Genomic DNA, 14,319 nt, shown 5'->3' on the forward strand with positions numbered 1-14,319 from the left:
TGAAAGGATGAAAGCCAAAGTCGACCTCGGCGAAATTTGAACTCAGAACGTAACGGCAGACGAAATACCTATTTCTTTACTAAGAGTCAACAAACAGAAGACTAAGATGATATACACACATATATTTTAGTACCATTACATATACATTCACACGCACACTCACACACATACACAGTGGTTACATTCACACACACGCATACGCTCACATACAGTGGTTACATTCACACGCACACACACACAGTGGTTGCATTCACACATACACACATATACAGTCACACACACGCATATAGTCACACACACTGAGGTTAACACAAGGGGCTACACGCAGAGGGGGCAAACAAGGACAGACAAACGAATTAAGTTGATTACATCGACCCCAGTGCGTAACTGGTACTTACTTTATCGACCCCGAAAGGATGAACGGCAAAGTCGACCTTGGCGGAATTTGAACTCAAAACGTAACGGCAGACGAAATACCTATTTCTTTACTACCCACAAGGGGCTAAACACAGAGAGGACAAACAAGGACAGACAAACGGATCAAGTCGATTATATCATCCCCAGTGCGTAACTGGTACTTATTTAATCGACCCCGAAAGGACGAAAGGCAAAGTTGACCTCGGCGAAATTTGAACTCAGAACGTAACGGCAGACATTGTTTACATTCTCATAACTAAGCTACTCAAGAAAGGATGTCGTTAGAATAAGATCCAGATACAACAGCAGTAAAGAGTGAATGCCAATTCTGAAGTTCCACCGTAAAAGTAAAAACATAAAATTATATAAGGTTGTCCCAAAAGTTCGTAGAAAGTCTTTGAAAATAATGGTCTTTATTTTGAGGAATAATTTTTGTTGTTTTTGTTAGTACTTGGCGAGTAAAAATTCAATTTTCGCAAGTGTTTACGAACTTTTGGGACAACCTAATATTTCGGGACGGTCATTTTTTTTTTTTTTTTTTTGAAGAACAGACTAATTAAAGGGACGAAATTCTTGCAAAATAAAGTTTATGATAGCCTCCCTTCGATTGCTAAATCTTTAGTGTTTGAAGATTAACAATGGCCGTTATACAAAACATTATGGAGGGAGATCGACCGAAAAGCTTGGCCGAGTTCAAAGAAATATTCAATAAATGCATTGACCAGTATTTAACAGACACTCCCACCGATTGTGTCATCTCGCAAGAGAAAGCTGGACGAATCTTGAAAGTCCTTCAGAACGATCCAGACTTTTCTGACTCGGAAATCACGTCTTATGTGAAGCAGGACAAAATCCAACTCCAAGATTTCCCTTTACTTCAATTAAAGAATGTCTTGTGTACAGTGAAAAAGGGCCGGAAAACCGCAAATAGGGTTCGTTGAGTTTTAATTTGTTGTTAATGATCGCGTTGGTTTGTGTTTGGACCGTGGAAATTATGGATTGCCTCGGCGAACAAATAAACACATCTAATGTACAGTTTTAACCTCGGTGTGTGAACGTATGCGTGTGTGTCACTGTATATGTGTGTGTGACTATATGTGTGTATGTGAATGTATATGTGTGAATGTAACCACTGTGTGTGTGAGTATGCGTGTGAATGTAACCACTGTATGTGAGCGTATGCGTGACTATGTGTATATGTGAATATATATGTGTGACTAACCACTGTGTGTGAGTGTGCGTGTGACTGTATATGTGTGTATGTGAATATATATATATGTGTGAATGTAACCACTGTATGTGAGCGTATGCGTGTGTGTGACTATATGTGTGTATGTGACTGTAACCACTGTGTGTGTGTGATTATGCGTGTGAATGTATATGTAATGGTACAAAAATATATGTGTTTATATCATCTTAGTCTTCTGTTTGTTCACTTTTAAGGGACATTTTGGGGATAATTTTACTTGCATAAAATAATTGCAACGTTGCTCTTAATTTCGTTTGGTATTAAATCTTTTAGTTATGGCAAAAACTTTTACTTTTTTCCCCGGGACGTCTCTGTATGTCATTACGGGATTTTAAATTTTGGCCACAAGTCCAGCAATTTCGGAGTAGTTGGGGGTAAGTCGGTTGCATCGGGCCCCAGAGTTCGACGGGTACTTACTTATTTTGTCGATCCCCGAGAGGATAAAAGATCAAGTCGTTCTCGGCTGAATTTGAACTCAGAACTTCGCTAAGCATTTTTTTCCTGGTGGGTTAACGAGTCTGCCAGCTTGCGGCCCGCTTCGCGTATTAATTGAAATAAATATTATAAGACCCGTGTGTGTAATTTTGATTGGAGTCAGATTTTCGTTTACGCATAATTATTTATATAAAGAACTAATAAGGAATTACAAAGTTGTAATTATGTCATTACGGATTTTAAATTTTGGCCACGAGCCCAGCAATTTCGGAGTAGTTGGGGGTAAGTCGGTTGCATCGGGTCCCAGAGTTCGACGGGTACTTACTTATTTTGTCGAACCCCGAGAGGATAAAAGATCAAGTCGATCTCGGCTGAATTTGAACTCAGAACTTCGCTAAGCATTTTTGCCTGGTGGGTTAACCAGTCTGCCAACTTGCGGCCCGCTTCGCGTATTAATTAAAATAAATATTATAAGACCCGTGTGCGTAATTCTGATTGGAGTCAGCTTTTCGTTTACGCATAATTAGTTATATAAAGAACTAATAAGGAATTACAAAGTTGTAATTATTTGTACAATTATTATAAATATGATGAATGCTAAAACTATTTGAAGAATCTAATGTTGAAATTGATATTTAGAAAAGTTTTCAAATGTATTGAGTTTCTCTCTCTCCAGATATTTTTTCGTCTTTTGCGAAAATGGGTTATATTTTATTTTTTGTGTGTGTGTGTACGTTTTGTTGTTGTTGTTTTTTTTTCTTTTAGATTAACATGAAAATCGTGGTTTTGTTGTTGTTTTGGTTTTGTAATCGTATATATTGGCGGTTTTTTGGGTTATGATCACAAACTAAAACTGAAAACCGATATTGATTTTCGGCGGGGTAGAGAAAATCGTATTTTGATTTTTTGGGAGGAGGGGTCTTTTTCATTTTTATTTGTTTTTTTTTATTTCTTTTTTTTTTTTTTTGAGAATTGAAATCTCTGTATTTTTTGAAATAGGATTTTCAAAAAACAAATTCAAAAAAAATTTTTTTTTAAATAACAAATGATGGGTGGAGTAAAAATTTTAATTATAAAAATTTTAGTTCTCGTTTTTGTTTTTTTTTTGTCTTTTTTGCACACTTGTAATCTCCACTGTTGTTGGAAATCTAAAAAACCAAAGAAATTTTTGAAGAAGAAACTAAAAATAAAAAAGAAACGGTGGTGGGAGGGGACTCTATTCAACAGCTTTGCCTTTATATTCCCTGTAATATCAGCTTCAAATTTTGGCACAAGGGCAGCGATTTCAGGGCATGGTATTAAGTCAATTACATCGACCCCAGTCAGCACTGGATTAACCATTAAAAGGAAGGATGAGGCGGGGGGGGGGGCACCACAGAAATAGTAAATGGTTTATACCACAAAAGACATCACTTTCAACTTGCTAAAATAACATTCAGGATGCCTTTATCTCTACTAAGTACAGAGGCAGATGTGTTGGCGCAGGAGAGGCTGTGTGGTAAGTAGCTTGCTTACCAACCACGTGGTTCTGGGTTCAGTCCTACTGTGTGGCACCTTGGGCAAGTGTCTTCTACTATAGCTTCAGGTCAATCAAAGCTTTGTGAGTGGATTTGGTAGACGGAAACTGAAAGAAGCCTGTCGTATATATGTATATATATATATATATATGTATGTGTGTGTGTATGTTTGTGTCTGTGTTTGTCCCCCCAACATCGCTTGACAACCAATGGTGGTGTGTTTACGTCCGCATAACTTAGCGGTTCGGCAAAAGAGACCAATAGAATAAGTACTGGGCTTACAAAGAATAAGTCCTGGGGTCGATTTGCTCGACTAGAAGAAACAGCTAAAGTCCAAACCACTAATTATGGATAAATTCTCGAAGGGAATGAAAAATAAAAACATTTACCATCTATTTCCTGGACTAATTTTTCTATACACTAGGCCACTGGTAGTAAAAATTTCTAAAATCTTTATTACCCTGATATTATTAATTATATATATATATATATGTATGTGTGTGTGTGTGTGTATGTATGTTTATATATATATATGTGTGTGTGTATAATTATATATATTCATCATCATTTAACGTCTGTTTTCCATGCTAGCATGGGTTGGACGGCTCGACCGGGGTCTGGGAAGCCAGGAGGCTGCACCAGGCTCCAGTCTGATCTGGCAGTGTTTCTACAGCTGGATGCCCTTCCTAACACCAACCACTCCGGGAGTGTAGTGGGTGCTTTTTACGTGCCACCGGCACGGAAGCCAGTCAAGGCAGCGCTGGCATCAGCCATGTATGGATGATGCTTTTTTAGGTGCCAGGGGAGGCTGGCAACGGCCATGATCAGTTGGTGCTTTTTACGTGCCACTGGCACAGAAGCCAGTCAAGGCAGCACTGGCATCGGCCACGTTCGGATGGTGATATATATGTTTGGGTATATGTTAGTCTTGACATTATGTTATGCCTGTCAATGTCGTACAAGCAGTGCCATTCATTTCCAGTCTTCCTTGAAAAACATGTCCAGTCGTATGGAAACATTGCCCTACTTGGAAACAAGAAGAGAGTTAAGTGGCAGGAATGGCCAAAGATTAATCTGCCTCAACGAATTTCATTTGACCCATGCAAGCATGAGTTTCACCGTTAAAACAAAATATTTCAAGCCACTTGATGTTTCTGTATAATTTCCGTTTTTTGCAGCTTAATGATGACTTGTTTGGACGATTCCGGCGTGTCGTGCTCAAAGAAGAATTCTTTGACATGATCTACAAAGCACACAGCCAACATGGCAGCAGAAATCACATAGGCTTTGAGAAGACAATATTTCAAGTAGGATCTTCTTTATATTCCTTCTTGCAAATTTCATTCTTTGCTTTTTTGATGCCATATTTCTCTTCAAATGCCCTACTTCTGTATAACTCATTCTCTCTTCCTCCCCCTCTATCCCTCCCCTTCTATCCTTCCCACTCTCTTCCTCCCACTCTCTCCCTCCCACTCTCTTCTTCCCACTCTTTCCCTTCCTCTCTCTTTCTCCCTCTCTATCCCCCACTATTTCCCTCCTCTCTGGCCCTCCCTCTCTATCCCTCCCACTCTCTCCTCTATCCCTACCTCGCTATCTCCTACTCTCTCCCTCTTTTCTCTTCCTCCCACTCTCTTCCTTTTCTCTCCCCCACTCTCTCCTCTCTATCCCTCCTACTCTTTCCACCTCTCTATCCCTCCCACTCTCTTCTTCCCTTCTCTCTCTCTCTCTCTCTCTCTCCCTCTCTCTCTCCTTCCTCTCTCTCTAATTCTTTTTCCCATTTTCTTTGTTCCTCTTTAGTTGAAACGCAATTATTCACACATCCCCTGCGAGGTGGTGCTGAAGTTCATGAAGATGTGTCCAGTCTGCGCCGGTTCCGTGGCCGAAGAGAACATCTCCCTCTTCTGTCTGAAATATGAAGACGACATCCCTGCCGACCCAAAGTGCCAACAGAACCCGGGAAAATACATCAAGAAAGAAAAACCGAAAAAGGTGAAGAAATCACCGACAACGATGAGGAAGGCGGCTCGAGCGAAGGCCAAAACCACGACAACAACAACAACAACAGTCAAAGCAAAAACAAAAACGAAGGTTACATCAGCGAAAAAGACAAAAGCGACAGCAAAAAAGACAGAGACATCAACACGAAAAGCAAAGAGGACATCAACAGCGATGACAACCGCAACAACAAGAGAAACGACTTTAGCTCGTCAACCCAAAGCTAACACCAATATCAAAATAAGCAATAAGATTTTTGGAGAGAGACCATCACAGCAAGATCACGACTACGTCCGCACCCGACATCATTTACCAATTACATATTCATTGGCAGGACCCAAGAATAGCTCTGTACCAAATTTCAGAGATTATACTAAGAACCAGCGCGTGCATGTTCTAAGGGCAAGTTACTTTATGGCTGTTGGCAGAGTGAGTTGTTTAAATTTTTATATTTTTCTGTGTTTTTTTTTTCAGTTCTATATTTAAGAGATGAGGAATTATGTACACTATTTACATTATTTACATTTGACGGATATTTGTCCTCATTTTGTTTGTTGTTAACAATGTTTTGGCTGATATACTCTCCAGCCTTTGTCAGGTATCTTGGGAAAATTTCAAACTGGGGTTCTCATTCCTAAGATATTTTTCAATGTTGTTATTATTATTATTATTATTATTATTATTATTATTCTATGTCTAACTTTCGCTTTACAAGTTGGCTCCAAGTCTCACCCAGAGACCTCAAGAGACAACAGGTTGGAAGTTCATGTTGTTGTTATGCCTAGTGTGCCATATATTGGGGCGGGGGGTTGTACTAGTGAATGTCCAAAAAAAAAAAACGAAAATTAAAATTATTATTATTATTATTATTATTATTATTATTATTCCCTGTGGGATGAAGTTACAATAATAGACAGAGAACACCACTGGAAAATACGAAAACTAAAAGAAGCAGCACATATGCTAAGCAGACTGAGTGCAGATATGAATAGCATATGGGAACCAGTATTAAGGAAGGATAGGAAAATATTAGATTTATAAGCCCTAAAAATTCGCTCCATAATTGCCCACAGGCATAACCCCAAGATTCCGAGTTCAATTCCTGGCAGTGACCTGAATAATAATAATAATAATAATAACATCATAAAATACCTTAGGAATGAGAACCCAGGTTCGAAATTTCCCCCAGATACCTGATGAAGGCTGGAGGGTGTATATCAGCCGAACCGTTTTGCTTTTGTTATTCTTCATACTCTTCAATACCCTGCTATTCAAGATTTGGGAGTTTTTATAATTTTCATATGTAACTACTCCTTTTTTTCTCTCCTTGTTGTTTGATACTCAATAATTTCACATGGAGGAGGCGTGTGTGGCTTAGTGGTTAAGCTGTTGGACTCATGGTTGTAAGATTGTGGTTTTGATTCCCGGACCGGGCAGTGTGTTGTCTTCTTCAGCAAGATACTTCACTTCATGTTGCTCCAGTCCACTCAGCTATAGAAATGAGTTTAGCCTGGGGAGGGATGGGCTCCACCAGGCTTTCTCGCCCTATATATGCAACATAGCTGCAGTGTCCAAACGACCCCCAAGGGGTTAAGGGACTTGTTATAATAGTAATTTCAGCCTATACAATCAATATATATCATCATCGTTGTTTAACATCCATTTTCCATGCTGGCATGGGTTGGACGATTTGACCGAGCCAGCGACTGTACCAGGCTCCAATCTAATCTGGCAATGTTTCTACAGCTGGATGCCCTTTCTAATGCCAACCACTTTGAGAGTGTAGTGGGTGCTTTTTACATGCCACCAGCACAGGAGCCAGCCAGTCAGGCCTGGCATCAATCACTTTCAGATAGTGCTTTTTATGTGCCACCTGCATGGGCATTGATCACATTCAGATAGTGCTTTTTACATGTCACTTGCACAGGGGCCAGAGGGAGCTAGCATCGACCACATTTGGATGGTGATTATATATAATAATAATATTGTTTAACTCTATTTGATTATTTATTTAACTATTATCATTAACCTGAAGATTGACTTTAAATTTAATTCAAATTTACTTCAATTGAATTTAAACTTAATTGTAATTCGAATTTAATTGTAGCCATGAAATGCACGTAGTGTTTTTACTTATTATATTATATATTTATCATTCACTTTATACTTTTTGAGATCTAGTTATATGTTATTTTTTTTTTTTAAATTCTATAATTTTATATATATATATATATATATATATATATATATATATATATATATATATATATATACTGTTATATTTGTCATTTTCCAGGTAACCATCATTGATATCAAGGAGCTGCAAGCTGAAACTGTGCCATCTAACCAGTTTACACTAGTGGTACATTACGTTGACCTCTGGTCAAAGTACAGCGTCTTCTGGCCATTGTGTAAGAAAGACATCAGTGAACTGGCATTGGGCATTGCCAAAAACGTATTCGCCTACTTTGGCGCTCCAAGACAGTTAATCTACAATGGCTGCACCATGCAGGCTGCCGAACAACTGGAAGAGGTGCTTCGTGTGTGGTCATCCCAAATTAATGTTACCACAAGTATCTTAGAAGATCCATTGGCGTCATCAGGACCATTACATTGGAGAATTTTTGAAGATCTGAAAACCCTTCCGCAAGACTCTTGGGAAAGTCATCTCTCAAAGTTACAATGTAAATTTAACAGTTTCTTATATATAACTACTAGCAGTATCGCCTGGCGTTGCTCGGGTTTGTAAGGGAAATAACTATATAAGCATTTTAGAGAGTTACTTCCCTTATATAAAACCGAGCGAAAATGGATTAAAAATGGGGTAAAATGATGGTAAATTTTTTTTAAATCATAGACGCGCACTAATACCCAGAAGGGCTCGATATGAATCACGACTATAAGATACCCGCTTTTGGTTAAACTGCACCGCAAAATGTGGGAGTGGTTAGGAATCTAAATTGGAGTAGACAGACTCTCACACAACTTCACTTATATATATAACGATATAGTTAGAAACCAATATGCATGTTTGTGCTTATATGTATGTATGAATATATATCATCATCATCATTGGCAGTGTTTCTACAGCTGGATGCCCTTCCTAACGCCAACCACTCCGAGAGTGTAGTGGGTGCTTTTTACATGCCACTGACACAGAGGCTAGAGGGAGCTGGCATCGACCACATTCGGATGGTGCTTTTATGTGCCACCAGCACGGGAGCCAAACTATATAGGCGTTAGGAAGGGCATCCAGCTGTAGAAACTCTACCAGATCAAGACTGGAGCCTGGTGCAGCCATCTGGTTGCCAGCCCTCAGTCAAAACCGTCCAACCCATGCTAGCATGGAAAGCGGACGTTAAACGATGATGATGATGATGATGATGTATATTGTGAAGGCACATAATCCAGTGGTTAGAGCATCGGGCTTACAATCATGAGATAGTGAGTTCCATTCCTAGACTGGGTTGTATGTTGTGTTCTTGAGCAAGGTTCTTTATTTCACGTTGTTCCAGTTCACTCAGCTGTTGGAATGAGTTACGGCATCACTGGTGCCAAGCTGTATCAGCCTTTGCCTTTCCTTTGGATAACATCGGTGGCGTAGAGAGGGAAGGCTGATATGAATCAGTGACTGCTGGTCTTCCATAAAAACAACCTTGCCAAGATTTGTGCCTTGGAGGGAAACTTTCTAGGTGCAATCCCACGGTCATTCATGACTGAAGGGGTCTTTATATGTATATTAATGACGTGTAGGGGACACCGTATCTTGTTCTGCTCTCATAATATACTATAAGGTATATTATAAATACGTTTAATAAACATTGTAGCATATTATGTTTGCAGAACAAAATACGGTGTCCCCTACACGTCATATTTTCGGAGTAAAAATTTTTGCCAACATAGCATGGCAGTCCTGGTTTAGGACGAATGTTGCTGTAATTTAGCCCCAGGAAACATCATCTCCAGCTTGCTATACGACACGATCTGTGCCCTTATTTTTTCGAACAAGGGAATTGAGCACCCCCACTCAGGACTGCCATGTTATGTTGTGGCAAAAATCTTTGCTCCAAAGTAATGTTGCTGAATATCTCACGTTGTGAGATTTAAAAATAGTAATCTATTAATATATTTTCGTTCAAGCTTCAAGTATAGTGGGAGGGACCTTTGTTGGATGAAATAAGTAAGAGTAGTGTAGTAGGAAGGGCCATTTGTTGGCTGAAATAAATAAGTAGTAGAATGGTGGGAGGGTCCTTAAGTAGCAGTAGGAGTATAGTGGGAGGAGCCTTTGTTTGATGAAATAAGTAACAGTAGTGTAGTGGGAGGGTTCTTAAGTAGCAGCAGCAGTATAGTGGGAGGGGCCTTTGATGGCTGAAATAAGTAACAGTAATGTAGTAGGAAGGGCCATTTGTTGGCTGAAATAAATAAGTAGTAGAATAGTGGGAGGGTCCTTAAGTAGCAGTAGTATTGTGGGAGGGTCTTTTCTTGGCTCACATTTTAGCTAAAGGGCAGTTCATAGTTGACTACAGACTTTAGACTTAGCTGCAAGGCCTTCATCTGATGCCCTAAATCATTCCATATTTCACTTGTCTTTTCAGACTTAGCCAATACAAAGTTTGTGAAAACCCATGGTCGCATCACACCATACGAGGCTGTATTCGGTCACATGCCCTTAACAGAAACGTTTGTTAGTCAATCTGATACCCAGAGCAGTAAGTACCCAGTTATTTTTACAGCCCTTCATTAATCTTATGTTGTTGTTCTTCTTTCTCTCTCTATCTTCATCTTCTTCCTCTTCCTTCCATTACCCTCTTCTCTTCCTTTTATCTTCATCAACCCTTTTTTTTTTGTCAAGACCCGGCAGGACAAGTGAGACCATAACCCATGGCCTCTACCTGGGATGTAGCCAGTCCACTTATGCATACCTTTCCTTCTTGGGGCACAAAACTCTACTTGTGAAGACCTGTTGAGGCAAGTGAGAATCGATCAATATCAATGGAAATTGTAGCCGGTGGCACCTAAGCAAACCATCCGAACTGGGCGTTGCCAGCGCCGCCCCGGCGGGCCTCCGTACCGGTGGCACGTAAAAAGCACCATCCGATCGTGGCCGTTGCCAGCTTCGCCTGGCTCCCCTGCTGGTGGTGCATAAAAAGCACCATCCGACCGTGGCCATTTGCCAGCCTCGCCTGGCCCCCGTGCTGGTGGCACATAAAAAGCACCATCCGACCGTGGCCGTTTGCCAGCCCCGTCTGGCAACTGTGCCAGTGGCACGTAAAAGAGCACCCACTACACTCACAGTGTGGTTGGCGTTAGGAAGAACATCCAGCTGTAGAAACACTGCCAGATCAGACTGGAGCCTGGTGCAGCCTTCTGGCTTCCCAGACCCCAGTTGAACCGTCCAACCCATGCTAGCATGGAGAGCGGACGCTAAACGATGATGATGATGATGATGATTCTCATTTCTTATCACAATTGTCTTCCTTCCCTTGCAGTTAGGAATTTCTCTTCCTAACTGCATGGTTTGGGGCCTAGTGCTACCACCACCTTTTCATCATCACCTCTTCCAATGCCTCCTCCCCTCTTAAAAGTTTTTTATCTTGCAAGTACTTGGTGACTCTGTCCGTGCAGGTGCCACTTAAAAGCATCCAGTCCACACTATAAAGTGGTTGGTGTTTGGAAGGACATCCAGCTGTAAAAACCTTGCCAGAACTGACCTCACCTGTGCTTGTGCCACATAACTATGATGATAACAGTACATACATATGTGTGTGTGTGCTTTTTTTTGTTTTTTTATTTCTTTTACTATGTTTTTCAGTCATTTGACTGCAGCCATGCTGTAGCACCACCTTTAGTCAAACAATAATCGACCCCTGGACTTATTCTTTGTAAGCCTAGTACTTATTCTATCGGTCTCCTTTTGCCGAACCACTAAGTTGCGGGGATGTAAACACACCAATATCGGTTATCAAGCAATGGTGAGGGGGGGGAGAAACACAGACACACAAATACATATATATATACACACACACACGCGCATATATATATATATAATATATATATATACACATATGTACATATATATATATACATATGTACATATATATATATACATATATATATATATATATATATATATATATTATATATATATATATAATATATATATATATACATATGTATATATATATATATATATATATATATATATGTAGTATCTATCTACCAAATCCACTCATAAGGCTTTGGTCAGCCTGAGGCTATAATAGAAGACACTTGCCCAAGGTGCCCTACGCAGTGGGACTGAACCCGCAACCATGTGGTTGGGAAGCAAACTTCGTACTACACGGCCACACCTGCGCATATATACAATATGTTTTAGGTGCATAATGAAATAAATGATTAAATGTTTTAACAATCACCATTTTTGGGAGATTTTTGTTTTTTCCATCATCCTCATCATTTTAAGTTCCCTGTCTCCATGACTGTGTGGGAGTCAGATGTAATTTGATGAGGCAGATTTTTATTTTTCTGTGGCCGGATGCCCTTCCTGTCGCTGACCCTCCTTTGTTTTCAGCCGAGGTAATATTTCCAGACATGTTTTTGCAGAAGATTGGAAATGAATGACACCGCTTGTAAGACAGTGGGTCTCATTTACGACTATCACAAGATGTCAAGAAAAGAGACCCTACGCATACACACACACATATAATATACAGCTGGCATTCATCTACTAATACATTCCCAGGACATTGGTCTACCGAGGAAGACACTTTTCTAATGCGCCAAACAGTGGAACTTAACCCCAAAACCACATATTTACAAGGCAAACTTCTTAACTGCTCAGCCATTGCTGTACCTAATTATAAAATAAACATCTCAAAAGAAAAATGTTACCTCACCCCCCGGCCACAAAAACATCAGTGCTACAGTCACCTTTGTAGTTAATAATATATTTATCCGGTGGCAAGCTGGCAGAAACGTTAGCATGCTGGGCGAAATGCTTATTGGTATTTCGTCTGTCTCTACGTGCTGAGTTCAAATTCTGCCGAGGTCGACTTTGCCTTTTATCCTTTCGGGGTCGATAAATTAAGTACCAGATACGCACTGGGGTCGATGTAATCGACTTAATCCCTTTGTCTGTCCTTGTTTGTCCCCTCTATGTTTAGCCCCTTGTGGGCAATAAAAAACAAAAATATATATTTATCCGTCGTGAGCTTGCCGTTCATCCTTTTGGGGTCGATTAAATAAGTTCCATTTATGCACTGGGGTCAATGTAATCGACTTAATCCCTTTGTCTATGCTTGTTTGTCCCCTCTATGTTTAGCCCCTTGTGGGCCATAAAGAAATAAATATTTATCCGTCGCCTTGGCATCTGTGTAGTTACTAAATTTTATCTTCTTGCTGATTTCTCTCCCCCAGAGACCCCTGCCAATGGGAACATGACCAATGTCAGGAAAAAGCAACGAAGTTCTTCTGGGAGCAAAGGATCAAAGGCCTCCACTGCTGGTGACTCGGTCCCTGCTAACGCCAGCAGCAACACTTCCAACGATGCCAATTCGGGGGTAGTGTACGAAGCCCAGCTAGGCCCCCTCCCGTCGCCGCCTTATCCTGTCGCCTGCACCATCAACATTGCCAACAGAAGTCCAAGGTCTCTCCTGCCCAGTACCCTGACCGTGCTGCAGCAGACAACAGCACCGACACCCATGTCTGGTAACGCAAATCAGTTGATAAACGCTTCTACTACCATTGCTGTTGATGTTGTTAGTGTTTTGTGTGTGTGTGTGTGGGTAGGTGTGTGTAGACAGACAGGTGGTAGGTAGGTAGATTGGTAGGTAGGTAGGTAGGTAGGTAGGTAGGTAGATAGGTAGGTAGGTAGGTAGGTAGCTAGGTAGGTAGGTAGGTAGTAGGTAGGTAGGTAGATAGATAGATAGATAGATAGATAGATAGATAGATAGATAGATAGATAGACAGACAGATAGACAACACAGACAGACAAATGATAGATAGATAGATAGACAGACAGGTAGACAACATAAGTAAGACAGACATATAGATGACATAAAATAGATAGATAGACAGACAGACAGATAGGTAGGTGCATAGACAGACAGACAGGTAGAAAGATAGAATGATAGACAGACAGACAGATAGATAGACAAATAGACAACACAGGTAAGACAGAGAGGTAGATACACAGATAGATAAATAGACAAATAGACAACACAGGTAAGACAGACAGGTAGATAGATACACAGATAGATAGATAGACAAATAGATAGGTAGGTGCAGGTATGGCTTTGCATTTAAAAAGCTTGCTCCCCAACCATGCGGTTTCAAGTTGAGTTCCACTGGATGGCAGCTTAAACTAATGTCTTCTATTAAAGCCCTAGGCCAACCCAATCCTTCTGAATGGATTTGGTGGAACAGAAACTGAAGGAAGCCCGATGTGTGTGTGTGCGTGTGTGTCCTCGTTTTGACCTCACGTGTTAATTCTAAATGACTGTCACTGCAATACAAAGCTTTGTCATTCGTGTCCAGCATTCTACAGAAATATGCTTGACCATGGGACGACGTTGCCTTGCTTGGAAGCAGGTGAGGGTTGCTGACAGGAAGAGCGTCCAGCCATGGTAGAAAAAAAAGAATCTTCCTCTTCAACGAATACTGTCCAACCTACAAAAGCTCGGGGAAAGTGGACAACGACAATGCAGT

The 14,319-nt window shown here is 40.4% G+C and overlaps 1 protein-coding gene across 3 annotated transcripts in view; it reads left to right on the forward strand.

Moving 5' to 3' along the window:
* Positions 1-1,063: 1,063 nt before the first annotated feature.
* The window catches only part of LOC115222060, a 62,038-nt gene continuing 48,782 nt past the window's right edge, over positions 1,064-14,319 (forward strand). For 2 of the 3 annotated variants that reach the window (XM_029792163.2, XM_036511442.1), the window contains exons 1-6: positions 1,064-1,349; positions 4,797-4,925; positions 5,416-6,042; positions 7,910-8,297; positions 10,209-10,322; positions 13,030-13,320. In XM_029792163.2, the coding sequence (XP_029648023.2) occupies positions 1,077-1,349; positions 4,797-4,925; positions 5,416-6,042; positions 7,910-8,297; positions 10,209-10,322; positions 13,030-13,320 (1,822 nt within the window). In that variant the 5' untranslated portion in view covers positions 1,064-1,076. The remainder of the gene's footprint in view (positions 1,350-4,796; positions 4,926-5,415; positions 6,043-7,909; positions 8,298-10,208; positions 10,323-13,029; positions 13,321-14,319) is intronic. The other variant, XM_036511443.1, reaches the window with a different exon arrangement.

The sequence above is a fragment of the Octopus sinensis genome, linkage group LG19, assembly GCF_006345805.1.
Source record: "Octopus sinensis linkage group LG19, ASM634580v1, whole genome shotgun sequence".
Classification (NCBI taxonomy): Eukaryota; Metazoa; Mollusca; class Cephalopoda; order Octopoda; family Octopodidae; genus Octopus; species Octopus sinensis.